General features: G+C 31.7%; 2 protein-coding genes across 4 annotated transcripts in view; one reads left to right on the top strand and one right to left on the bottom strand.

Moving 5' to 3' along the window:
• The window catches only part of LOC111686324, a 132,607-nt gene that overhangs the window by 78,332 nt on the left and 28,023 nt on the right, over positions 1–26,252 (bottom strand). Inside the window, exon 1 of one of the 3 annotated variants that reach the window (XM_046946211.1) lies at positions 8,639–9,063. The exons of 1 other annotated variant lie outside the window; for it this stretch is intronic. The gene's annotated coding sequence lies outside the window, so the exon portion shown is untranslated. Of the gene's footprint in view, positions 1–8,638; positions 9,064–26,252 lie in introns of those variants that run through there. One more of the 3 variants, XM_046946213.1, reaches the window with a different exon arrangement.
• LOC111688318 (peptidoglycan-recognition protein SA) lies at positions 23,276–24,210 on the top strand. Its single transcript, XM_023450805.2, has 3 exons — positions 23,276–23,611; positions 23,751–23,869; positions 23,940–24,210. The coding sequence occupies exons 1-3, from the start codon at positions 23,334–23,336 to the stop codon at positions 24,125–24,127; spliced, it is 585 nt and encodes a 194-aa protein (XP_023306573.1). The 5' UTR covers positions 23,276–23,333; the 3' UTR covers positions 24,128–24,210.

The following is a 26,252-nucleotide window of genomic DNA, read 5'->3' as shown; positions in this document are numbered from 1 at the left end:
AGAACAGAACTAGAACAGAACTAGAACAGAACTAGAACAGAACTAGAACAGAACTAGAACGGAACTAGAACGGAACTAGAACAGAACTAGAACAGAACTAGAACAGAAGATAACTAGAACAGAACAGAACTAGAACAGAACTAAAACAGAACTAAAACATAACTAGAAGATAACTAGAACAGAACAGAACTAGAACAGAACTAAAACAGAACTAAAACATAACTAGAACACAACTAGAACACAATTAGAACAGAACTAGTTCAGTTTTTACGAAATTATTTATTTAAACATTTTATTTTTAATTTTTCTCAGTGTATCTTTAAAAATATTTTCCGCATATTCAACCTCAGCACATGTGAGTTTGTTGTAAACACATTCTAGTACATGTTGCATATGTTTTTGTTGTCTGTTTATATATTTTTTTTTCTTTCAGATTGTGGTCATCAACAACGTCGTTGTCTTGACTTAAAATTACTTTGTACATTTTTTCGGTTTTGAGGTCAACAACAACGCAACATCGCAGCAAACCAGCAACAAACACAACTACCAAAACAGAGATCAAAAAATCAACTTGGACTTATTGTCTCTAGTTAAATTTGTATGCTGCTGCCCGGTAATTCGAGATACAAGATGTATTTTTTTTTTTTGCTAAATTGTTAATTCTGTTCTGTTTTGATCTTTTTATTTCATTCTTTTGTTTTTCCATGATATAAAGCAGTGACTCGAGAAAAGTGGTCAAACCAACGTTAGCAAGAAGTTTTGCGCAATATATAATGATCATCAACTTGATTGTTCTCTTTTTGTGTTGCCAACAAAGATCGGTTATGTGTTAAAACAATCACACGCTTAATTGCTGATTTCCTATGACGAGTATTTGGGAAATTTTTTAAATATTTTTTTATGAAAAAATAAAATCTTTAACAATTAGAAGAAAATTAAAAGTTTCTTTTTTATGTAGAAATCTAACATGTTAACTTAATACCTTATTTAAAAACATTTTTATTTTTTAAATTACATTTTCTGTTTTATTACCAGCATTTTACCTTGACTTAATTGTAGCTTTAACTATTCGCCTTTTGTTTCTTTTAATACCAAATATAACTTAGACTTGAAAACAAAAAATAATTATCGTTATAATTTTTTTGGTCATAAACTCTAATTTGAGTGATTTGTGTTTGTTTTTCCATACATAGAAAGACATACGAAATGAAAAAAAAAAAAAATTAAATCAAAAATAGTAAAATATTTTCATTTTAGTTTTACACAATATAATGTCATTAACACTTGTTGTCATGTTGCAAAGTTACAATGACTGACGATTGAAAACTTCAACACCCGCTTTAGCCATGATACTTAATTTTAGTATAAATTAATGACAAAACGTTGTCAGTTTAAAGATAAACTTACAAAAATATCAGATATACTACGAAAAGGGGAAGTCTGCCTATAAACACTTTTAAAATTGGAAACAAATACTCGTTCGAGATGAACTAAAAACTATTAATATTATTAGAACTGAACTAGAACTGAACTAGAACTGAACTAGAACTGAACTAGAACTGAACTAGAACTGAACTAGAACTGAACTAGAACTGAACTAGAACTGAACTAGAACTGAACTAGAACTGAACTAGAACTGAACTAGAACTGAACTAGAACTGAACTAGAACTGAACTAGAACTGAACTAGAACTGAACTAGAACTGAACTAGAACTAAACTAGAACTGAACTAGAACTGAACTAGAACTGAACTAGAACTGAACTAGAACTGAACTAGAACTGAACTAGAACTGAACTAGAACTGAACTAGAACTGAACTAGAACTGAACTAGAACTGAACTAGAACTGAACTAGAACTGAACTAGAACTGAACTAGAAATGAACTAAAACTGAACTAGAACCGAACTAGACCGAACTAGAACTGAACTAGAACTGAACTAGAACTGAACTAGAACTGAACTAGAACTGAACTAGAACTGAACTAGAACTGAACTAGAACTGAACTAGAACTGAACTAGAACTGAACTAGAACTGAACTAGAACTGAACTAGAACTGAACTAGAACTGAACTAGAACTGAACTAGAACTGAACTAGAACTGAACTAGAACTGAACTAGAACTGAACTAGAACTGAACTAGAACTGAACTAGAACTGAACTAGAACTGAACTAGAACTGAACTAGAACTGAACTAGAACTGAACTAGAACTGAACTAGAACTGAACTAGAACTGACATAGAACTGAACTAGAACTGAACTAGTACTGAACTAGAACTGAACTAGAACTGAACTAGAACTGAACTAGAACTGAACTAGAACTGAACTAGAACTGAACTAGAACTGAACTAGAACTGAACTAGAACTGAACTAGAACTGAACTAGAACTGAACTAGAACTGAACTAGAACTGAACTAGAACTGAACTAGAACTGAACTAGAACTGAACTAGAACTGAACTAGAACTGAACTAGAACTGAACTAGAACTGAACTAGAGCTGAACTAGAACTGAACTAGAACTGAACTAGAACTGAACTAGAACTGAACTAGAACTGAACTAGAACTGAACTAGAACTGAACTAGAACTGAACTAGAACTGAACTAGAACTGAACTAGAACTGAACTAGAACTGAACTAGAACTGAACTAGAACTGAACTAGAACTGAACTAGAACTGAACTAGAACTGAACTAGAACTGAACTAGAACTGAACTAGAACTGAACTAGAACTGAACTAGAACTGAACTAGAACCGAACTAGAACTGAACTAGAACTGAACTAGAACTGAACTAGAACTGAACTAGAACTGAACTAGAACTGAACTAGAACTGAACTAGAACTGAACTAGAACTGAACTAGAACTGAACTAGAACTGAACTAGAACTGAACTAGAACTGAATAGAACTGAACTAGAACTGAACTAGAACTGAACTAGAACTGAACTAGAACTGAACTAGAACTGAACTAGAACCGAACTAGACTGAACTAGAGCTGAACTAGAACTGAACTAGAACTGAACTAGAACTGAACTAGAACTGAACTAGAACTGAACTAGAACTGAACTAGAACTGAACTAGAACTGAACTAGAACTGAACTAGAACTGAACTAGAACTGAACTAGAACTGAACTAGAACTGAACTAGAACTGAACTAGAACTGAACTAGAACTGAACTAGAACTGAACTAGAACTGAACTAGAACTGAACTAGAACTGAACTAGAACTGAACTAGAACTGAACTAGAACTGAACTAGAACTGAACTAGAACTGAACTAGAACTGAACTAGAACCGAACTAGAACTGAACTAGAGCTGAACTAGAACTGAACTAGAACTGAACTAGAACTGAACTAGAACTGAACTAGAACTGAACTAGAACTGAACTAGAACTGAACTAGAACTGAACTAGAACTGAACTAGAACTGAACTAGAACTGAACTAGAACTGAACTAGAACTGAACTAGAACTGAACTAGAACTGAACTAGAACTAGAACTGAACTAGAACTGAACTAGAACTGAACTAGAACTGAACTAGAACTGAACTAGAACTGAACTAGAACTGAACTAGAACTGAACTAGAACTGAACTAGAACTGAACTAGAACTGAACTAGAACTGAACTAGAACTGAACTAGAACTGAACTAGAACTGAACTAGAACTGAACTAGAACTGAACTAGAACTGAACTAGAACTGAACTAGAACTGAACTAGAACTGAACTAGAACTGAACTAGAACTGAACTAGAACTAGAACTGAACTAGAACTGAACTAGAACTGAACTAGAACTGAACTAGAACTGAACTAGAACTGAACTAGAACTGAACTAGAATTGAACTAGAACTGAACTAGAACTGAACTAGAACTGAACTAGAACTGAACTAGAAATGAACTAGAACTGAACTAGAACTGAACTAGAATTGAACTAGAACTGAACTAGAACTGAACTAGAACTGAACTAGAACTGAACTAGAACTGAACTAGAACTGAACTAGAACTGAACTAGAACTGAACTAGAACTGAACTAGAACTGAACTAGAACTGAACTAGAACTGAACTAGAACTGAACTAGAACTGAACTAGAACTGAACTAGAAATGAACTGGAACTGAACTAGAACTGAACTAGAACTGAACTAGAACTGAAATAGAACTGAACTAGAAATTAACATGAACTGAACTAGAAAAATATTAAAAAATTTTTTCAAAATCTTACTTCCCCTACTTCACAACAAATCATGTCATTATAATGAAAATAAAACTTAAAAAATCTCATTAACTAAAAAATGTTATTAAAGTTTGAAACAAAAATAAAAACGATAGCTTTTAACAAGTTTTAATTGTCATACAATTATACTGGCATCATAGATGGTAACTAAAAACAAAATAGAAAAAAAAACAAACATAATAATAACAATAATTCCAAAACACTTGAGTTTCAAATTTCAATGTCAAAATCTCAACCGCCACAAAACACTTGAAAAAACGCAAGTTGAAACAAAATAAAACAAAACTCACAATGACTTGAAAAAACTACAAAAAATCTGCAAAATTGTTTCTGTTAAGTTTAATATAAAAATGTTTTATTAATAAAAGACTATTGTTTACTCATTTTAAATAAAAAATATACGAAAGTACAAGATAATGATAATACTGCAAAAGATTCCAGTACAGTAAGTATAAGCAGTTACACGCATTTTGTGTTCAATAATGTTATTGTATTGTGAAAGTCCAAATCAAAAATATTTCAATTACTCGAAGTTGTATATAAGTTTTATGACTACCACAAGTCAGGTTTTTTTGTACTCGTGTACAAGTAATACATACTGAAATTTGGTTAATTTAAAACTTATTAAATTACAAAGTGTTTACGGCAACAAAGTATTTGAAAATATTTTACATAAATAGTTTTGAATATTTTACAGTTTAGAAATCATGCAGAGATATTAGAGACTTGAAAAAATACTTTTTAAAATTTAACTTTTTGATTCGTTGAACGAAATTATTAAAATGTTGGTAATTCTTTAAAAATTTCTAATACAAATTTGATTTACCACGGTCCATGAGAAAGTGAACTAGGCCCGAAGTAGAAATGAACTAGAACTGAACTAAAACTTAATTAAAACTATAACTGAACTAAAACTAGAACTAGAACTGAACTAGAACTAGAACTAGAACTGAACTGAACTAAACTAAAACTAGAACTGAACTGAACTAGAACTGAACTAGAACTGAACTAGAACTGAACTAGAACTGAACCAGAACTGAACTAGAACTGAACTAGAACTGAACTAGAACTGAACTAGAACTGAACTAGAACTGAACTAGAACTGAACTAGAACTGAACTAGAACTGAACTAGAACTGAACTAGAACTGAACTAGAACTGAACTAGAACTGAACTAGAACTGAACTAGAACTGAACTAGAACTGAACTAGAACTGAACTAGAACTGAACTAGAAACTGAACTAGAACTGAACTAGAACTGAACTAGAACTGAACTAGAACTGAACTAGAACTGAACTAGAACTGAACTAGAACTGAACTAGAACTGAACTAGAACTGAACTAGAACTGAACTAGAACTGAACTAGAACTGAACTAGAACTGAACTAGAACTGAACTAGAACTGAACTAGAATTGAACTAGAACTGAACTAGAACTGAACTAGAACTGAACAGAACTGAACTAGAACTGAACTAGAACTGAACTAGAACTGAACTAGAACTGAACTAGAACTGAACTAGAAACTGAACTAGAACTGAACTAGAACTGAACTAGAACTGAACTAGAACTGAACTAGAACTAAACTAGAACTGAACTAGAACTGAACTAGAACTGAACTAGAACTGAACTAGAACTGAACTAGAACTGAACTAGAACTGAACTAGAACTGAACTAGAACTGAACTAGAACTGAACTTGAACTGAACTAGAACTGAACTAGAACTGAACTAGAACTGAACTAGAACTGAACTAGAACTGAACTAGAACTGAACTAGAACTGAACTAGAACTGAACTAGAACTGAACTAGAACTGAACTAGAACTGAACTAGAACTGAACTAGAACTGAACTAGAACTGAACTAGAACTGAACTAGAACTGAACTAGAACTGAACTAGAACTGAACTAGAACTGAACTAGAACTGAACTAGAACTGAACTAGAACTGAACTAGAACTGAACTAGAACTGAACTAGAACTGAACTAGAACTGAACTAAAACTGAACTAGAACTGACCTAGAACTGAACTAGAACTGAACTAGAACTGAACTAGATCTGAACTAGAACTGAACTAGAACTGAACTAGAACTGAACTAGAACTTAACTAGAACTGAACTATATAATGTAAAATTAAATTAATTATTTTATCAAACTTTGTAAAACATGCGTTGAAACCCGTCTGTTTTGACAAACTTTCCATTACTATTGAATAGTGTTTTTTAAACAACCCAACAACAAATGCTCCAATACATCATAATGATTATGTCCATAAATAAATTCATACACACAGCACTTCTTAAAGTTTTTAAACAGCATAACTATCGATACGAGAAACTGACGCGCTCAATGTCCCCAATAATTGACTACCGAAACCACTTTTCAGCATTAATGCAGCACAAAAGTCATTTACTAGACATCATTTTGTACTCCTCAGTATTTTTACACACTTTTCTTGAATTATTTTTAGTTTCACAGACAAAAATAAGCAACCTGTTGCTTTAAAAAGATAAAAATATGGCGGAAAAAAACTACTCATGAAAATACGCAAACGATTTTCACCTGTTGTTTTAAAAATAATAAAAAACGACCATACTAGACAACAATTGGATAGAAACTTAGATATATCGTATCCTATAATTGATAAAAAGAAACTTGTCAATTTAATGCGCATAGTTGAAGTTTTGACATCTTGGGTTTGGTTTTGTTAGTCACCAACAAAATCCTTCCTTTGGGGAAAATCATATTATTTGTGTATATTTGAAATATTTGTCATTTGAAAAAGTTGTTACAACTTTCTGACCAAAATTGTAGTAGCTTGAAACCCGCTAACTTGTAATTGGATATTTTGTTATCTTACGCATGAAAGGAGACATGATAATAAATCAACTAAATCGGATGTTGTGCAAAAATTTTAAATTGATTTTTTAAGCTAACGATTTATATCAGTTTTTTTGGTGATACTAAATTGAAAAAATTACAAAGTAAGACTAAAATCAAATGTTTAACTGCTTAATAATTGGCAGGCAGAAAGTTCAATTATTAGGAGCGAATCGAAATTGTTTAAATTTTCTACTTTTAGTTTAGTTCTACTTCAGTTCTAGTTCAGTTCAAGTTCAGTTCTAGTTCAGTTCTAGTGCAGTTCTAGTTCAGTTCTAGTTTAGTTCTAGTTCAGTTCTAGTTCAGTTCTAGTTCAGTTCTAGTTCAGTTCTAGTTCAGTTCTATTTCAGTTCTAGTTCAGTTCTAGTTCAGTTCTAGTTCAGTTCTAGTTCAGTTCTAGTTCAGTTCTAGTTCAGTTCTAGTTCAGTTCTAGTTCAGTTCTAGTTCAGTTCAAGTTCAGTTCTAGTTCAGTTCTACTTCAGTTCTAGTTCAGTTCTAGTTCAGTTCTAGTTCAGTTCTAGTTCAGTTCTAGTTCAGTTCTAGTTCAGTTCTAGTTCAGTTCTAGTTCAGTTCTAGTTCAGTTCTAGTTCAGTTCTAGTTCAGTTCTAGTTCAGTTCTAGTTCAGTTCTAGTTCAGTTCTAGTTCAGTTCTAGTTCAGTTCTAGTTCAGTTCTAGTTCAGTTCTAGTTCAGTTCTAGTTCAGTTCTAGTTCAGTTCTAGTTCATTTCTAGTTCAGTTCTAGTTCAGTTCTAGTTCAGTTCTAGTTCTAGTTCAGTTCTAGTTCAGTTCTAGTTCAGTTCTAGTTCAGTTCTAGTTCAGTTCTAGTTCTAGTTCAGTTCTAGTTCAGTTCTAGTTCAGTTCTAGTTCAGTTCTAGTTCAGTTCTAGTTCAGTTCTAGTTCAGTTCTAGTTCAGTTCTAGTTCAGTTCTAGTTCAGTTCTAGTTCTAGTTCAGTTCTAGTTCAGTTCTAGTTCAGTTCTAGTTCAGTTCTAGTTCTAGTTCAGTTCTAGTTCAGTTCTAGTTCAGTTCTAGTTCAGTTCTAGTTCAGTTCTAGTTCAGTTCTAGTTCAGTTCTAGTTCAGTTCTAGTTCAGTTCTAGTTCAGTTCTAGTTCAGTTCTAGTTCAGTTCTAGTTCAGTTCTAGTTCAGTTCTAGTTCAGTTCTAGTTCAGTTCTAGTTCAGTTCTAGTTCAGTTCTAGTTCAGTTCTAGTTCAGTTCTAGTTCAGTTCTAGTTCAGTTCTAGTTCAGTTCTAGTTCAGTTCTAGTTCAGTTCTAGTTCAGTTCTAGTTCAGTTCTAGTTCAGTTCTAGTTCAGTTCTAGTTCAGTTCTAGTTCAGTTCTAGTTCAGTTCTAGTTCAGTTCTAGTTCAGTTCTAGTTCAGTTCTAGTTCAGTTCTAGTTCAGTTCTAGTTCAGTTCTAATTCAGTTCTAGTTCTAGTTGTTCTGTTCCAGTTCTGTTCTAGTCTTATTATAGTCCAGTTATAGTAAAGTTCTAGTGATGTCCAAAAGTTCACTATTGAAAAAAAATTCTTAAACGATTTAAATTTTTTCACTCACCTATATTTTTCTAAAACATATACAAATAATCCACTTAACTGCTGCTAAAGGTAATGAAGATTAAGTGTTGGATTTTTTTAAGGATTCCAACTACTACGAAACCACAAAAACACCAAACAGGAATTTACAGGATGTAACAGGTTAATTGAGGTGTTGAACAAGCAAGCTCAACTAAAACAAATGTCAAATGTCTACAGGAAGAATTTAAAGCAAGAAATCCAACATTACAAACTTATTTTGAAAAGCAAAATTTTTTTTAAATTTTTAATTATCGATGATTAATGACTTTATATTTTTGTTTAATGAAATTTTCGTTACACTTTGCTTTAGTAAACAATTAATTAAATAATTAATAACTTCCGGTATTTGCGGAATTTTGCAATCAATATTAATTTCTTTTTTGTAATTAAATATTTTATTGTTGTTTTTTATTATATTAAATTTTGATTATTTGTAAATAATATGTTTTTTTTTTCATTCATTATTGTACAATGATATTTTTATTTATTTTCATTACACACTTCCTTAGTTAAATTACTTTTTTCTTAAAGGTTGTTTTATTTCAAAAATTTTTATTAAATTAAATTTCTTTTTAATTCACACGCTTTCACTTGATTGTTTTAAAATACTCTTTCGGTAGCAAACTTTTTTAACCTTTTTTGGGTGTTTTTTTAAATGTTTAACAACATTTAAAACAAAAATAAACATAAATTATTTAAATCACTCTGGTTTAAAACATTTGAGGTTAAAGACGGAAATTTTTTATATTTTTTGTTTTGAAAACTGCATTCGTAAACAAATTATTAAAAGAGCTTTTGTTGTTGTTGTTTTGAAAAAAAGAAATTCAAAATATTTTTGTTGTTTTACTCTTGTTTTCAATTATGCACTTTTTCTGTTTAACAAATTAGTAGTAAAAAACAAACTGGTTGTTTTTGTTTTTATTATTTTAATATTTCCAAAATATTTTTGTTGTTTCTTTTTTTCTTCGTTTTATCGAATATTTCTTTTTCTTTATCATTCATTTACCACTAAATTCCAATTGCGTATCAATAGAAAGTTGTGTTCACTGTTTATTTACACACTTTTTTTAACTCTTCGTGTGATTGACAATCAATTCGTTAGCTATGAAACGAAACCCGATTAAAAATAAAACCTTCAAAAAACCGCTAAATTCACGCACACACGTTATAAAATAATTTTTCAATTCAAATACGAATTGTTTAAAAATAATCGAAAAAAATTAATTAAAACACCCGCTTGTTAAACAATCGTTCTATGCCGTTGTACGTTTGGGCATGCAATGTAAACAATTCACTAGAAATGACGTCGTTAACACCGAATGATAACAAATACACATCTGGTTTGACGAGTTTAACAGTGACGATCTCGCTCTTGTTTTATTTAAGGAATGTTAACAAGACCTAACAGTGGAGCATTGAATGGAGGGAGATTAACAGTGTTTGGGCATCTGTAAATTTAATGTTAGTGAAGTTTTATTGGAAAATTAAATAGAAGTTAACATTCAGTTAGAATTGCGATAACATTTGCGAAGTCTTGATATTAAGTTAGTTAGTTAATTAGTAAGTAAGTTAGTTAGTTAGTTCTACTTCAGTTTTAGTTCAGTTCTAGTTCAATTCTAGTTCAGTTCAATTCTAGTTAAGTTCTAGTTCAGTTCTTGTTCAGTTCTAGTTCAGTTCTAGTTCAGTTTTAGTTCAGTTTTAGTTCAGTTCTAGTTCAGTTCTAGTTCTAGTTCAGTTCTAGTTCAGTTCTAGTTCAGTTCTAGTTCTAGTTCAGTTCTAGTTCAGTTCTAGTTCAGTTCTAGTTCAGTTCTAGTTCAGTTCTAGTTCAGTTCTAGTTCAGTTCTAGTTCAGTTCTAGTTCAGTTCTAGTTCAGTTCTAGTTCAGTTCTAGTTCAGTTCTAGTTCAGTTCTAGTTCAGTTCTAGTTCAGTTCTAGTCAGTTCTAGTTCAGTTCTAGTTCAGTTCTAGTTCAGTTCTAGTTTAGTTCTAGTTCAGTTCTAGTTCAGTTCTAGTTCAGTTCTAGTTCAGTTCTAGTTCAGTTCTAGTTCAGTTCTAGTTCAGTTCTAGTTCAGTTCTAGTTCAGTTCTAGTTCAGTTCTAGTTCAGTTCTAGTTCAGTTCTAGTTCAGTTCTAGTTCAGTTCTAGTTCAGTTCTAGTTCAGTTCTAGTTCAGTTCTACTTCAGTTCTAGTTCAGTTCTAGTACAGTTCTAGTTCAGTTCTAGTTCAGTTCTAGTTCAGTTCTAGTTCAGTTCTAGTTCAGTTCTAGTTCAGTTCAGTTCTAGGTCAGTTCTAGTTCAGTTCTAGTTCAGTTCTAGTTCAGTTCTAGTTCAGTTCTAGTTCAGTTCTAGTTCAGTTCTACTTCAGTTCTAGTTCAATTCTAGTTCAGTTCTAGTTCAGTTCTAGTTCAGTTTTAGTTCAGTTCTAGTTCAGTTCTAGTTCAGTTCTAGTTCAGTTCTAGTTCAGTTCTAGTTCAGTTCTAGTTCAGTTCTAGTTCAGTTCTAGTTCAGTTCTAGTTCAGTTCTAGTTCAGTTCTAGTTCAGTTCTAGTTCAGTTCTAGTTCAGTTCTAGTTCAGTTCTAGTTCAGTTCTAGTTCAGTTCTAGTTCAGTTCTAGTTCAGTTCTAGTTCAGTTCTAGTTCAGTTCTAGTTCAGTTCTAGTTCAGTTCTAGTTCTAGTTCAAATTCAGTTATAGTTCAGCTCTAGTTAGTTAGTCTATAATATACCGCGGCGATCTAAGGGTTCACCTTTCGGTACGGAGGTCTGTGCGCCTAGCATGTTTTTATGTAAAGTTCGGTGAGACGCCATATGTTGAGATAGTATTTAAACCAATAATCTATCGCTTTATCAAAATGTAAACAAATGTATGAAATAAGATCACCAGGCCCACATACAACAACACTTACATTATTGCTTGCAAATTTGTCGGCCATGTTTGTTTACGAATTTCTCAAACAAAAGAAATATCGCAAAGAGAATTAAAGCATTGCAAATGAATGCTCTGGATTTTTTAACATTTTTATGTTTTAACATTACGATGACGTTAAAGTAACATTGGTACTAAACTTTACAGTTTATTTATAACATAATGACATAAAAAAATTCCGATCAATAATAATGATATTTCGGAACAATTAAGAAGTAAATGCCAAAAAAAACCTTATTATATAAATATTCGTCATTTTCGGTGTAGTATATAGTCTACATGTATACTAAACTATAGACTAGATTATAGACTAGACTATAGACTAGACTATAGACTAGACTATAGACTAGACTATAGACTAGACTATAGACTAGACTAAAGACTAGACTATAGACTAGACTATAGACTAGACTATAGACTAGACTATAGACTAGACTGTAGACTATACTATAGACTAGACTATAGACTATAGACTAAACTATAGACTAGACTAGAGACTAGACTATAGACTAGACTATAGACTAGACTGTAGACTAGACTATAGACTAGACTATAGACTAGACTATAGACTAGACTATAGACTAGACTATAGACTAGACTATAGACTAGACTATAGACTAGACTATAGACTAGACTATAGACTAGACTATAGACTAGACTATAGACTAGACTATAGACTAGACTATAGACTAGACTATAGACTAGACTATAGACTAGACTATAGACTAGACTATAGACTAGACTATAGACTAGACTATAGACTAGACTATAGACTAGACTAGACTATAGACTAGACTATAGGCTAGACTATAGACTAGACTATAGACTAGACTATAGACTAGACTATAGACTAGACTATAGACTAGACTATAGACTAGACTATAGACTAGACTATAGACTAGACTATAGACTAGACTATAGACTAGACTATAGACTAGATTATAGACTAGACTATAGACTAGACTATAGACTAGACTATATACTAGACTATAGACTAGACTATAGACTAGACTATAGACTAGACTATAGACTAGACTATAGACTAGACTATAGACTAGACTATAGACTAGACTATAGACTAGACTATATACTAGACTATAGAGTAGACTATAGACTAGACTATATACTAGTCTATAGACTAGACTATAGACTAGACTATATACTAGTCTATAGACTAGACTATAGACTAGACTATAGACTAGACTATAGACTAGACTATAGACTAGACTATAGACTAGACTATATACTAGACTATAGACTAGACTATAGACTAGACTACTCTAATACCTTATATATAGTCTAGCATTTAGACAATGAACTTAAAAAAGTTACTTAAAATCAGTGCTTTTCTTTCCAACAGAGAATGATTTAATAAATTCATTTAACACAAATTTTAATTCTTTACGAAATCAACTATCCTACAGCAAATCTCTTTTACACTATGGGAAAATATTCGCCAAAGCCTAACAAGAATTTCAACTAAATAAACTCATCATCAAAACATGCTCCAGAAAGAAAAAAAAATGTTTTAAGTTTAATTTAATAATTTATTGCGGCAAGAGCAAGTACAAAACATAAAAAATAATATATAGAACTATTAAAACAATTTGAAATTGTGTCATAACTTGTTTAAGCTGTCAGTCTGTCCGTATATCTACTCCACTAACTATTACTGTGAATTAAAAATCCTCGGGAAATTTAATGAAAATTTAGTTCATAATCATCATCAGCTTTTCTATAAAGTGTGTGGAATGTTGCAAACTTATGGTTGGGTTGTTCTTAATTGATCAGTACGTGTTTTTTTAACTAAAAGACGAAAACTACACACATAGTTTAAAAATGAGATTAATGAAAATAAAACATGCACTTATGGTCTAAAAAAAGAAATATTTACAATAGAAATATATTTGTAATGCAAAAAAGAAAAAATTTATTGGCAAAATGTAAATTTCTTCTGTCAGAAAAAAAATAAACCTAAAAAACTAGTTCTTATATAAAATATAGATTGTTATATTTGATGTTATAAATTCATGCTTAATAAATCCTCTATAAATAAAAAACATTATATTGACATAAATTTTTGCAAAGGTCTCAATGCCGTTCACTATTTATTCAAACGCTTTTTATACCCATCACCTTAGTGAGAAGGGTATATATAAGTTTGTCATTCCGTTTGTAATTTCTATAATATAATTTTCGACCCTATAAAGTATATATATTCTGGATCCTTAGCGGATCGAGCGGAGTCGATTAAGCCTTGTCCGTCCGTCTGTCTGTCCGTCTGTCTGTCTGTCTGTCTGTCTATTAGTCTGTTAAAATCAGTTTTTAAAGGACCCCAGATATCGACGAGATCCGAATCTTCAATAATTCTGTTAGACATGCTTTCGAGAAGATCGTTATTTAAAATCAGCAAAATCGGTCGGTAAATAACGGAGATATGAGCAAAAATCCGAGACAACCTCTGAAAAGTTCATCAAAAAACCTAATTTTTTTCATGCTTTGTTAAAAAAGTCTAGTCTATAGTCTAGCCTATAATCTAGTCTATAGTCTAGTCTATAGTCTAGTCTATAGTCTAGTCTTTAGTCTAGTCTATAGTCTAGTCTATAGTCTAGTCTATAGTCTAGTCTATAGTCTAGTCTATAGTCTAGTCTATAGTCTAGTCTATAGTCTAGTCTATAGTCTAGTCTATAGTCTAGTCTATAGTCTAGTCTATAGTCTAGTCTATAGTCTAGTCTATAGTCTTGTCTTTAGTCTAGTCTATAGTCTAGTCTATAGCCTAGACTAAAGTCTAGTTTATTATAGCCTTCACAAATATCTCCTAGTTCATTAAACTTTGATTTACAATACAGTAACATCTTTCCCCATGTTATCAATGAGAAATTGAACATTTATTGACTTATTCTTCTGCCAGAAGAATTTTCTTAATAAATTAAAACATTTCTTATTTTTATTAATGATTTGAATTTGTTATTTAATATCATCAATCATATTTGTTTATTTAAAAAGAAGAACGAAAAAAATCATAAAACAGTAGTTAAATTCCTTTCCAATAATACGTCGCAAATAAGGGGAAAGATCTTTCTAAGATTTTTGTGGTTTGACAGTAAGAATGCAAAGAACCGGTACAACAAAAAAATACAGGAGAAGAAGTGACAATATGAAACAGTAGCAATCTATAAGTTCTAGAAAAAGATGTAACATATGTATGCGAGAAAGCAAAAAATATTAAAACGAAATAAAGTTATTAATAAATTATGTAGAAAACAAATGAATGGGAATGTATGTACGCTCATAAAAAACCTATATGTGATCATATAGTCCAGACCTAATACTTAACTATAGTCGTCTGTCAACTTGACCATGACTGTCGAATAGATTAAAGTTCCCACAGCAGACTAAAGTTTAGATCTGACTATAGCCCATATAGTTTTGAATAATGTTTAGACTATAGTCTTGTCTTGTAGATTAAATTATAGTCAAGACTCTATGTTAAGATGTAGTCTAAATCATTCTATTGTCCGGACTATCATTAAGACTTTAGACTATATTATAGTGTTGACTTCAGACAAGACTACGGACTCGACTGTAGTTCTAAATACAAGCCCCATACTATAGTATAGATTAAGACTGTCTAATGACTAAACTATAGTCAAAATTATAGATTATAGTCCAAAATATAAAGTAAATTAAGTATATTCCCGGCGATAGTTCCTACTATAGATTTACTTTGGTCCCGACTATATCCCGTCTATAGACTACCAACCAGACTTTTGTTATTTTCACATAAAAATTTCCATGAGTGTATAAGAACTCAACACATCAACAATCAGCATCCATGAAGACAAATGAACTTTATAAAGAATCTATTGGCAACCAAACAAAAATGAGAAATAAAAAGAAATTTAGATCAAATTTCATATTTTCATTCCCAACCACTATAGACCAAGTAATAACTCTAAATAATGAAATTTTAAAATGCAATCCAATACACTTCGTTAATACAATTGAACCTTAACAAATTTCTTGTACATTCTACACGTCAACTATGTTTCCCTGCAACCTTGTTATGGGAGTTGATTTTTAAAGGAATCTAATAAGAAAACTATCAATTACTAATTTTAATAGAAATACATAGAAAATAAGGTAAATGTTCTCAGTTCATATGTGATGAAGACAAGAAATGTCTTTGTCTGATTGTTATTATATAGATTGGTTTTTACAAATCGTTGCATATGATTTCGCTTGAATATAACAGTTTATACTTTATCTCAAATTAATCGTTTTTTTTATCCACAACATATTTTAGCATTTTAATCTGCTATTAGCAACCTACAACACTTGAAGGCAAGAAAAAGCATTAAACTGTAATCTCTTGGCACGTTCCATAATGTGGCAATGATCTCAATTGTTTAGCTACAGGGCTTTTATAAAGGAGATGTTATTAACGACTAACTAACTAACGAACTAAGTAACTAACTAACTAACCAACTATCTTACTAACTACCTGACTAACTAACTAACTAACTAACTAACTAACTAACTAACTAACTAACTAACCAACTAACTATCTTACTAAGTACCTGACAAACTAACGAGCTAACAAACAAACTAACTAACTAACTTACTACCTAACTAACTAACTAACCAACTAACTATCTTACTAACTACCTGACTAACTAACTAACTAACTAACGAACTAACTAACTAACTAACTAACTAACTAACTAACTAACTAACTAACTAACTAACTAACTAACTATCTAACTAACTAACTTACTACCTAACTAACTAACTTACTAACTAACTAACTAACTAACTAACTAACTAACTAACTAACTAACTAACAAACTAACTAACTAACTAACTAACTAACTAACTAACTAACTACCTAACTAACTAACTAACTAACTAACTAACTAACTAACTAACTAACTAACTAACTTACTAATTAACTTACCAATGGTATAGTGCAATAACTAACTATAACCAGTCAGTAGACTAGTTTATAATTCAGTCAAAAAGCTACTTGTAAGTCTAAAGTCAACACCGCATTACCGACTATAGTCAAATTTAAAGTCAGAAATATAGTTAATTTATAATTTTATAGAATAAAGAACATAAGACACTCTGTTTTGAAATACCCTTTACATTTTACTCTAATGGATAATTGTTGTTAAATTTAGATTTCATTTATTTAGTTGTTTCGCTTTTTCGGAAGATTTAAATCTAATGCACATTTTCTAGATCCATTCACTTGATTTTATTCAGCTTTTTTTTCTTCCTTTAATAAAAATAAAATTATTTCCAACATCTTAACTTCTTAGCTCCCACACGTACACGTTTTTAGTAGTACATTGTGTAATTTAAGTACAAGAATATGTTTTTCTTCATATTAGCTTCTTTCACAAGATTCATATTGTAACTTTCATGGACGGAAAAACTTGCAAGTCTTTGCATTTAATAATATCTCATTAGCTAGATAAAAATATTGTAATAACCTTTCGATGACTACTACATACCATTTGCATTACTTACAAACGACTTTATATGTAAGTACTTACTTTAACTTAGAAACAGAAGACCTATTATCGCAGCCTTATTTACTTCTTATTAGCAAGTAAGTACTTATTAAACTCCTCATTTGTAAGCGAGCGTGATAAGTTCTTAACTCTAATGTCATTACAGTGGTTTACTGATCAATGTTTTGATACGCTTAATTATATTTTAATTAATTATATTTTAATTAAGAAAAATGCTCAAATCCTTAAGATTCTCAAAAAAAAAATTTTAATTGACTAAAGATCCTCTTATATTGCCCCACTTTACCGTTGATACTTAAATAAAAAAACAAATTGAGAATACCAATCTAATTGATAAAATAATAAAAATCTAAGATCAGAAAAAATTCGACTACTGATCCTTAAATGTCGCCCCAATTAAGAAAAAATCTATAATCATTTCAATATTTGATATATATCGAAAATATGTTCCTTCACTCCAAATAAGAACCCGAGAAAAATCGGGTAGAAACAACTACAAAGGAAAGAAAATACTCAGGATTTTAATTAAGAATAAAGTAAAGACTATAATCTGAAATTTTTAGTCTGACAATATGCTTTAAAGATTTGTAAAATCATCCTCATAAAATTTTAATTTAACAAGTATGAATGCATTTTTATGCCCACCATCAGAAAAGATAGAGGTATATTGGTTTTGTCATTCCGATCGTAACACATCATAGAGTCACAAAAGTATATATATTCTGGGTCCTTATTAAATTCTAAGGCGATCTAGCAATGTCTGTCCGTCTGTTGAAAGCACGATAGAGTCCGAACGGAAAGAGCTGAAGAGTTGAAATTTTCCACAAATATTTCTTATAGGTAAGTTTTGTTTGGCATTGAAAATGTGCAATATCGGTTCACATTATCGCATAGTCCCCATACAAATGGCTCCACGAAATACAGCATTTATAGTCATACTATTTTAAATGAGAGTATAGCAAATAAATTCGACATATAATAATAATAATAAAATAAGTTTTATATGAATCAAATTCTCTCTACCAAATATGGTCCCCACCAAAAATTACTTTAACGCCCATTACTGACTTAAAAATTAGAGTTTATTACTGAAATTCCATATAAGTTTCTTACGGGCAAAAATATATTAATATAATTTTATGAAGATCAGTCCATAGTTAACCCTGCCTCTAATATAAGGCCCCCTCAGAAAATTACTTTAACGCTCACTACTGGTTTGAAAGAACGAGTATAGCGCTAAAATTCGACATAAGTAAGTTTTTTGAAGGGGAGTTTGTATGGCAGCTTGAGTCAAATGACACCCGATCTGCAGTTGGTAAAACTAAGTTTTGCGAATTTCAAAAGTCGTACATGTAGGTTACGATTGTTCAAAAGTCCTACATGTAGGTTACGATTGTATGTGGGCAAAGTTATGAACCGATTTTAATAATTTTCAATAGGCTTCGTCCTTGGCCCACTAAGAAGAATATGTGCTAAATTAAATCTTTAAAATTAAGACCTGTAGCGTAGACATACAGACGGACATAGCTAACAGGTTACGGTTGTATGTGGCGATTTTATGGATCGATTTTAATAATATGTGTCAAATTTCATTAAATTGTCTTTAAAATTAAGACCTGTGGCGTACATGGCCACACAGACGGACGGATATAGCTAACTCAACTCAGAAAGAGATTCTGAACAGATTGGGAAGCTTTAATGTGGGTTACAAACATCAGCACAAACGCATAACCATTATAGTGATGTAGAGTATAAAAATCACATTAAGCTTCATATACATATATGAAGTAGGGTATCAAAATCGCATATAGCTTCATATACATAGACATATACATATGAAGCTTAATGCCTATATATGAAGAGTAGAATCAGTCCAAGATTGGTTTTTCCGTTTGACTCATGTATTACTAGGATTAGGAGAACACGAATTCCGATATTTCCCATTTCAATACCAAACAATGCCTTTCAATAGAAACAGCCTTTGACTGTATACATGAGTTTAAACACTAGTTGAATATAACATTATATCATTAACATTAAGTTAACATTAAGTTAATAACATTAATTTGTTATGTTAAATACTAAATTAACCAGCTGAAAATTTAACGCATAGGGGCCGCTAGCTTATAGTTATCCAATATCACAACCATTCAAATAGTATTAATGGAGGTGAAGATGGAATTGTGTAAAAGTTATGGTGGTAAATATAATTTTATCGTTAATATATACTTTCGATTAATATATATTTGAAATATTGTATTGATAACTAGGGTTCTATAGTTGAGGCGAAAAGACGACTTCTCAACTTTTTAGCATTTAGTTAAAAATCGACTTTTCGTTTTTTTGCATTTTATGCAAAGTCGATTTTTCGACTTTTCGAATTTTTCCAGTTAGATAAAAGTCGACTTTTAGTATTTTGTAAATAGTCGACTTTTCCACTTTTTCCGACCTTTTTGAATTTTTCCGACTTTTCGACTTTTTTCAACTATTTTTGACTTTTCTCGACTATTTTCGATTTTTTGACAATAACAGACTTTTTGACTATTTTCGACTTTTTCCGACTGTTTCGACTTTTTTCGACATTTTTCGACTTTTGGACTTTTTGATTTTTTTTTCGACTTTTATTTTCAAAGTCGACTTTTCGACTTTTTTCACAGACGATAGTCGAGTTATCGATTTTTTTGGAACAAAATGGTCGACAAAATGGTTTTTCGACAAAAAGTCGATTGTTCGAAAGTTGATTTATAGAACCCTATTGTACTGATAACTAGGGTTCTATAGTTCAGACGAAAAGTCGACTTTTCGACTCTTGTATTTTATGAAAAGTCGACTTTTCGACTTTTTGCATTTTATGAAAAGTCGATTTTTCGACTTTTCATTTAATTAAAAGTCTACATTTAGATTTTTCGACTTTTTCCGACGTTTTTTTAAATTTTCGACTTTTCCAACATTTTTCTATTTTCCGACCTTTTTCGACTTTTTGACTTTTTTTCGACTTTTTCCGACTTATATAAAAAAGTCGACTTTTCGACTTTTTTGGAACAAAATAGCCATCTTCGACTTTTTCGACAAAAAGTCCATTATTTGATTATTCGAAAGTCGATTTATCGAATTCTATTGATAACTTATGTATTACACGCCAAAAAAAACACAATTCGACAAAAATGCATGCAGATTCCTAAACAATCAAATCCATATTTGAAAAATAATTGCGAAAATCTGTGATCATATCAATACTTTATGACATATTGATTTGAATACATAAACCTTAAGTCATCTACAGATCCTTACAAGGCAGAAAGTGAGAACATAGATCCCTTTACTATATCATGGAAATTCACGATCATTTATTTTGTTAAATAAATACTTCGAGATATGGAACCAAATTAATTCATACGTGATCGATCATTATTCGATCACATATGCGGTAATAAAATCCCGCATATGGATCTATTCAAATAAGATCCTATTTACTTTTCCCACTGTTCATTAAGCCTACTCGTTCATCACTTTAGAACTTTGTTGTCATTTATGGAATTCTTTACGATCAATTAAATATTTTATATTCTACCTTTTTCGAAGAATTAACCACAATTTGATTGCGTCTTTTGTGAAAAAAAATAAGAAGAGTATTATTTTATTTGTTTATAACAATGTATTATCGAATTGAATTAACTTTTAGCTCTTTTTTAAGACAACACAACAAACACACTTTGTGTTTGAAGGGGATTTACACACAAGTTGGCTGAATGCCCGGTAGTTGATTTTTAAGTAGAATTTAAAATGTATGATTCAGTCTGTGTGTGTGTGTATGTATAAGCCAGATTAGAATGTTTCGCTGACAGTATGGAACTAATTTAAAAGTACCAAATGATTTTGTGGTTAACTAAAACATTACTCTCACACTTATGCTCTAAACAGAGACATCTCTCACTGCGGTAAAACGTATACCACTACTTTTATACATACATGTGACCACTGTCTAAATCTCGTAGACCGGTGACGGTAGGTTACATTCGCATCTGAGCCTTAGGTAAGGAGCGCACAAAAGGGCGATATAGGCCTGTATATAAAAACATACACCCTCCTTTTAAACTAACTAACTATATACATACAAATATCAATACATCTCTTGAGAAGCTTGAGCATATTTCGATTAAGCTCCAGATGTTGCAGAGAAATGTCTGCCTTCAAATCCAACTTTCGAATTAGTTATAGCAGTTATGTATATGTATGTACACTACTTTTGCTTCCGCACCAATTACTATATGAATATATATAGATATCTCTCTCATATACTAAGTCTGATCCAAGTTGCATCTAATATGGTGAAGTCATTTTAACATCGACTTATAATATATACTCCTTGGGCCGATCTAGGTATATACAAGTTGTATCTGCTTCTTCTGAAATGTACCTCTCGCTAACGCTGCTCTCTTTGAAGAACTCTATTGCAGCTTTGTATAACGCTTCTCTTATAAAGCAACAAAAGCTCTCTCTCTTGAGACAAATGAATGTCGAAGTGCTTTACGTGAGCACCTAGCATGATGCCCTAACCCACGGTGGTCTTGAACAACTGTGTACAATCGCCCCTTAATTCTTCAATGAAGAACTCAGGTGGCAATCTTTGCTGAAGTGCTCGAGCTATCTAATTTCTGACCATTGCTGCCACGTTGCTTAACTTTCGAGATGTAAAACATCATTTCCGTTTACAACCACGCATCTTGGTGGCCTCTGTTGATTCGGCAACAGCACCAACAGACGTATTTGGTAGTCCGAAATACACAAGAAATGGATCGGGATCCCTCTTTTATAAAGGTAGTAGGAATTCCAAAGTCAATAATTGCCTGTTAAGATGGCAACAGCACCGAGGAAATTTCCCAAAGCGAAGAAGGCATACTAAATCAGTACTAATCTCCAATATATGAAGACTTTCTCAATCGTTCACATAATCCATCGCATAAGTTCCATTGTCATGATCATAAAGATCAATCCCATAAAGCGATCGACGTCTCAAAATCGATCGAATACAAGTATCCAGCATCTGCCGCTTTGTACACAGTCCTTAAACCAACATTTTCTCCCCGAGAATTTGGGTTTAAACCACAGCCACTACGTGAATCCCGAAGGAACCTCAACCAACTGACCAGCCAGGACATAGTCCTGCGGGCAAATGGACAACCGTAGTACCAGATTATGTGGTGCTCCGATTTGACCTTTTTCAATCTAGCTAGGCAGTAGACTGTACCAATTTATAGTCTCGGCCAGACTGAGGTATTGGAAACACCTCTTTTTCGCCGGGAGGCTTCACCAAGGTAACATGCCCCCAGGGGATATATGGAGTCAATTATCGCTTTGACTACATGTGCTTTATAAAGAGTTATTATTAGTTCAATCTCAATCTTCTCTATATATAGAGTCTTCTCTTCTGCTAAAACTCAAGCTGATCTGTAGAGAGTCATTTCATGCCTATGCTTAATCTTCTCTATGCTTTTTCTAAAAGGTATCTTCCTTAAACTTCTGACGCTCTATATATTGAAAAGTCTCTCTCTTATGTTCTAATCTTCTATTTGATCTTTCTAAAATGTATCTTGATTAAGCTTCAGGCACTCTATATGTGGACAATTCTAGCTGCTTTTTAAAGAAAACTATCATGCTTAGATATAGAGTCTCTCGCCTAAGCTTAGTCTTCTCTAAGCTCTTTATAAAATTTATATTGCTTAAGCTTCAGATGCTTTATACATAGAGATATCTCTCGCTTATGCGTGAGAACTATAATGCTTAAGGTCATGTTGATTTATATAGAGATTTCTTCAAATAAGTTCAAGCTTCTCTTAACTTAAGCTCTCTATATAAATATATAGAGATTTATATCTCGCTTAAGTTCAAGCTGATCTTGCTTAAGTTTAGTCTCTATACACGAGACTTCTGTTGCTTAAACTACATTCACAAAAGTACCAAAATACACAAAACGTACCAATTTTAACACTTTAAACAGTACCTTTAGTTCATCTCTGATCGAAACGAGTATAACACAATAACATAAAGAGAATAATATATTGATTATACATTCTCTCTTTTTCTACTCTTAGAGAAAATAATTTAAAGATGCTCCCAATAAAACAGCCACTAACTATAAAATCTCAAATTTACTTTAACACCAGTTCAGTTTTAAAGAAGAACTTATTGTGTGCAGTGATCGTGTTGCAAAATTGAGATGTATAAAGCAGTTTTTATATTTTTAACTATAACTTCTATAATTTATATTGGATTTGCAAAAAAGAACAACGACGACTGTCCGCGCATTAAACTAAAACGTCAATGGGGTGGTCAATTGAGTAAAATAATAGATTATCGTCCTATACCCATTAAATATGTGATCATACATCATACTGTAACACAGGAGTGTAGAACATTTTTGAAATGTTCGGAAATTTTGCAAAATATGCAATATTATCATATCAATGATTTGGAATATAATGATATTGGTTACAAGTAAGTTTTGTTGCTTGTACTTTAGATGATGATAAGAAAACGTTTTTTTGGAAATTCCCCCTGAGCTTATCAGTGTGCGATGCTTATCAGTTATTCAATTACTAGATTTTATTTTTAATTTTGAGTTTTAATTATACAGTTTCCTAATTGGCAATGATGGTGTGGTATATGAGGGTACAGGTTGGCGTGTGGCTGGTGCTCATACCTATGGTTATAATACCAATGGCACGGGTATAGCTTTTATAGGCAATTATAGTGGTAAGTTTGCCGCCAACCTCTGATTATAATTTTGTTTACTTTGGTTTAATTTTTCTTATTCTTTTTTCAGCTAAATTGCCTACCGAAATGGCTTTGAATGCTGCCAAAAAACTTTTAGAATGTGGCGTTAAGAATGGTGAATTGGATCCTAATTATGAATTGTTTGCTGCTTCACAGGTTTCCTCTACCAAAAGTCCGGGTTTAATTTTATATAATGAAATCCAAGATTGGGATCATTGGTCTCCTCATGCTGAATAATTGTTTTATTTACTAAGTTTTATCAATGAGTTAATTTAAGATAATTTAAGTTTAAATAAAATATTCTTAGAATTTAAAAAATAGTAAGATAATATGTGCCATCTCTTTCTTAAGCTCCCTAGATTAAGCACAAGCTGCTTAATTCAGAGTTTTTTATGTTTGGGGTTCTCTGCTTCATAGAAAGTCCTGATTCCTGAATCCACTCTCTCTTATTTTCAAGCTTTTCTACAAAGTTTCATGCTTTTAAAAGCCTTGTCTCGCTTAGCTTAGTAGGGTTAACACTCATTTATGCTCAGACTGCTTTATATAGAGTCTATTGAGGCGAAAGTTTAATCTGGTCTATAGAGAGTTATACTAGCTTATGCTCAAACTACTCTTCATAGAATCTACTCTTGCTTAAGTTAAAGCTACTCAATATAAAGTCTACTCTCACTTAAGCTCCCGTTGCTCTATATATAGACCCTTATTTCTCTTAAGCTCCTGCTGCTTTATATATAGAGCCTTGCTGCGCTTAAGCGCCGTCTGATCTATATGTATAGCATTATCCTTAGTTCGCTTAAGGTCCTGCTGTTTTATATGTAGAGCCTTCTCTTGTCTAAAGTCATGCTGCTCTATATATAAAACCTTCTCTCGTCTTAGGTTATGTTGCTCTATATGTAGAGCCTTATCTTACTTAGGTTCAGCTTGATCTATATATAGACTCTTCATTCTCTTAAGCTCCTGTTGTTCTAAATATAGACCCTTCACTCGCTTAAGCACCTGCTGCTATATATAGATCCTTCTCTCTCTTAAGATCCTGATGCTTCTCTCACTTAAGCTCCTGCTGCTTTATATATAGATAGCTTTTTTTCGCTCAAGCTGTGACTGCTCTATTTATACAGCCTTCTCTCGCTTAAGGCCCCTTTAATGTAGCTCTTTATTTAAGCTTTCTCTCACTTATAAAGCCTTTTCTCCAGCTAGAGAAGCATTCTAAAAAAAATAGTTTTTAGAAAATTCTTCCATTCATGATTGTGCACTTTTCTTCTCACGCTGAAGCTCTATCTCTTTATGCTTTATCATAAGCAAAGGAAGACTTCATTTAGAGCTGCTTGATATTATGCTGGAATTAACTTACTTAAGATCAGTTAGCTTCTGCTGCTCTATATATAGAGAGCTTTCTCTCTCTTATGCTTAACTTCCATCTGTTCTATATATAAAGACTTCTCTCGCTTAAGGCCCTATTATAGAGCTCTTTTTATAGGCTTTTTCTTCTGAATTATTCTTTGGACTAGTATAGAAACAGTATATACCAGTTAATTGTCTTGTTAAAGACTCTCGTCTATTCTATAGAACAACTTATTGTTAGGGTCGACTTTGTAAATAAAAGTCGAAAAAAGTCAAAAAGTCGAAAAGTCGGAATGTCGGAAAAAGTCAACTATTTATAAAATACTAAAAGTCGAAAAGTCTAAAACTCGACTTTTAACTAAATGAAAAGAGTCGAAAAGCCAAAAAGTCAAAAAAAGTCGGAAAAAGTCGAAAAGTCGGAAAAAGTAGAAAAGTCGGAAAAAGACGGCTATTAATAAAATACTAAAAATCGAAAAAGTCTAAAACTCGACTTTTAACGAAATGAAAAAAGTCGAATAGTCGAAAAAAAAGTCGTAAAAAGTCTAAAAGTGGAAAAGTCGAAAATAGTAGAAAAAAGTCAAAAATAGTCCAAAGTGGAAAAAGAGTCAAAAACTATAAAATAGTCGGAAAAAATTTAAAAAAATTGTCGAAAATAGTCAAAAAGTCAAAAAAAAGTCGGAAAAGTCTAGAAAAGCCGAAAGTGTCGGAATTTAACTAAATGCAAAAAGTCGAAAAGTCAACTTTTCGTTTCAACTATAGAATCCTACTTATTGTCTTGTCATTGGACTAGAACATTGACTAATGTACTACAAATATTAATTAGTTTACTGAGTGAAAAAGTCGGATTGAAATCATTTTGTTTTACATTGTTATAAATTTTTCAAAAAAATATATATAAGTACATTTTTAAATGCGATTTCGAAATTCTATTTGTCATTCTTGCTAAGAGCTCAAGCTGCTTTATAAAAACATATATCTTGCATAAGTTCAAGCTCACGTTTAAGCTAAAACAGCTTTAAAG

The sequence above is a fragment of the Lucilia cuprina genome, chromosome 3, assembly GCF_022045245.1.
Source record: "Lucilia cuprina isolate Lc7/37 chromosome 3, ASM2204524v1, whole genome shotgun sequence".
NCBI lineage: Eukaryota > Metazoa > Arthropoda > Insecta > Diptera > Calliphoridae > Lucilia > Lucilia cuprina.
The sequence above is the reverse complement of the archived record's forward strand: the minus strand, read 5'-3'. Positions and strand labels throughout refer to the sequence as shown.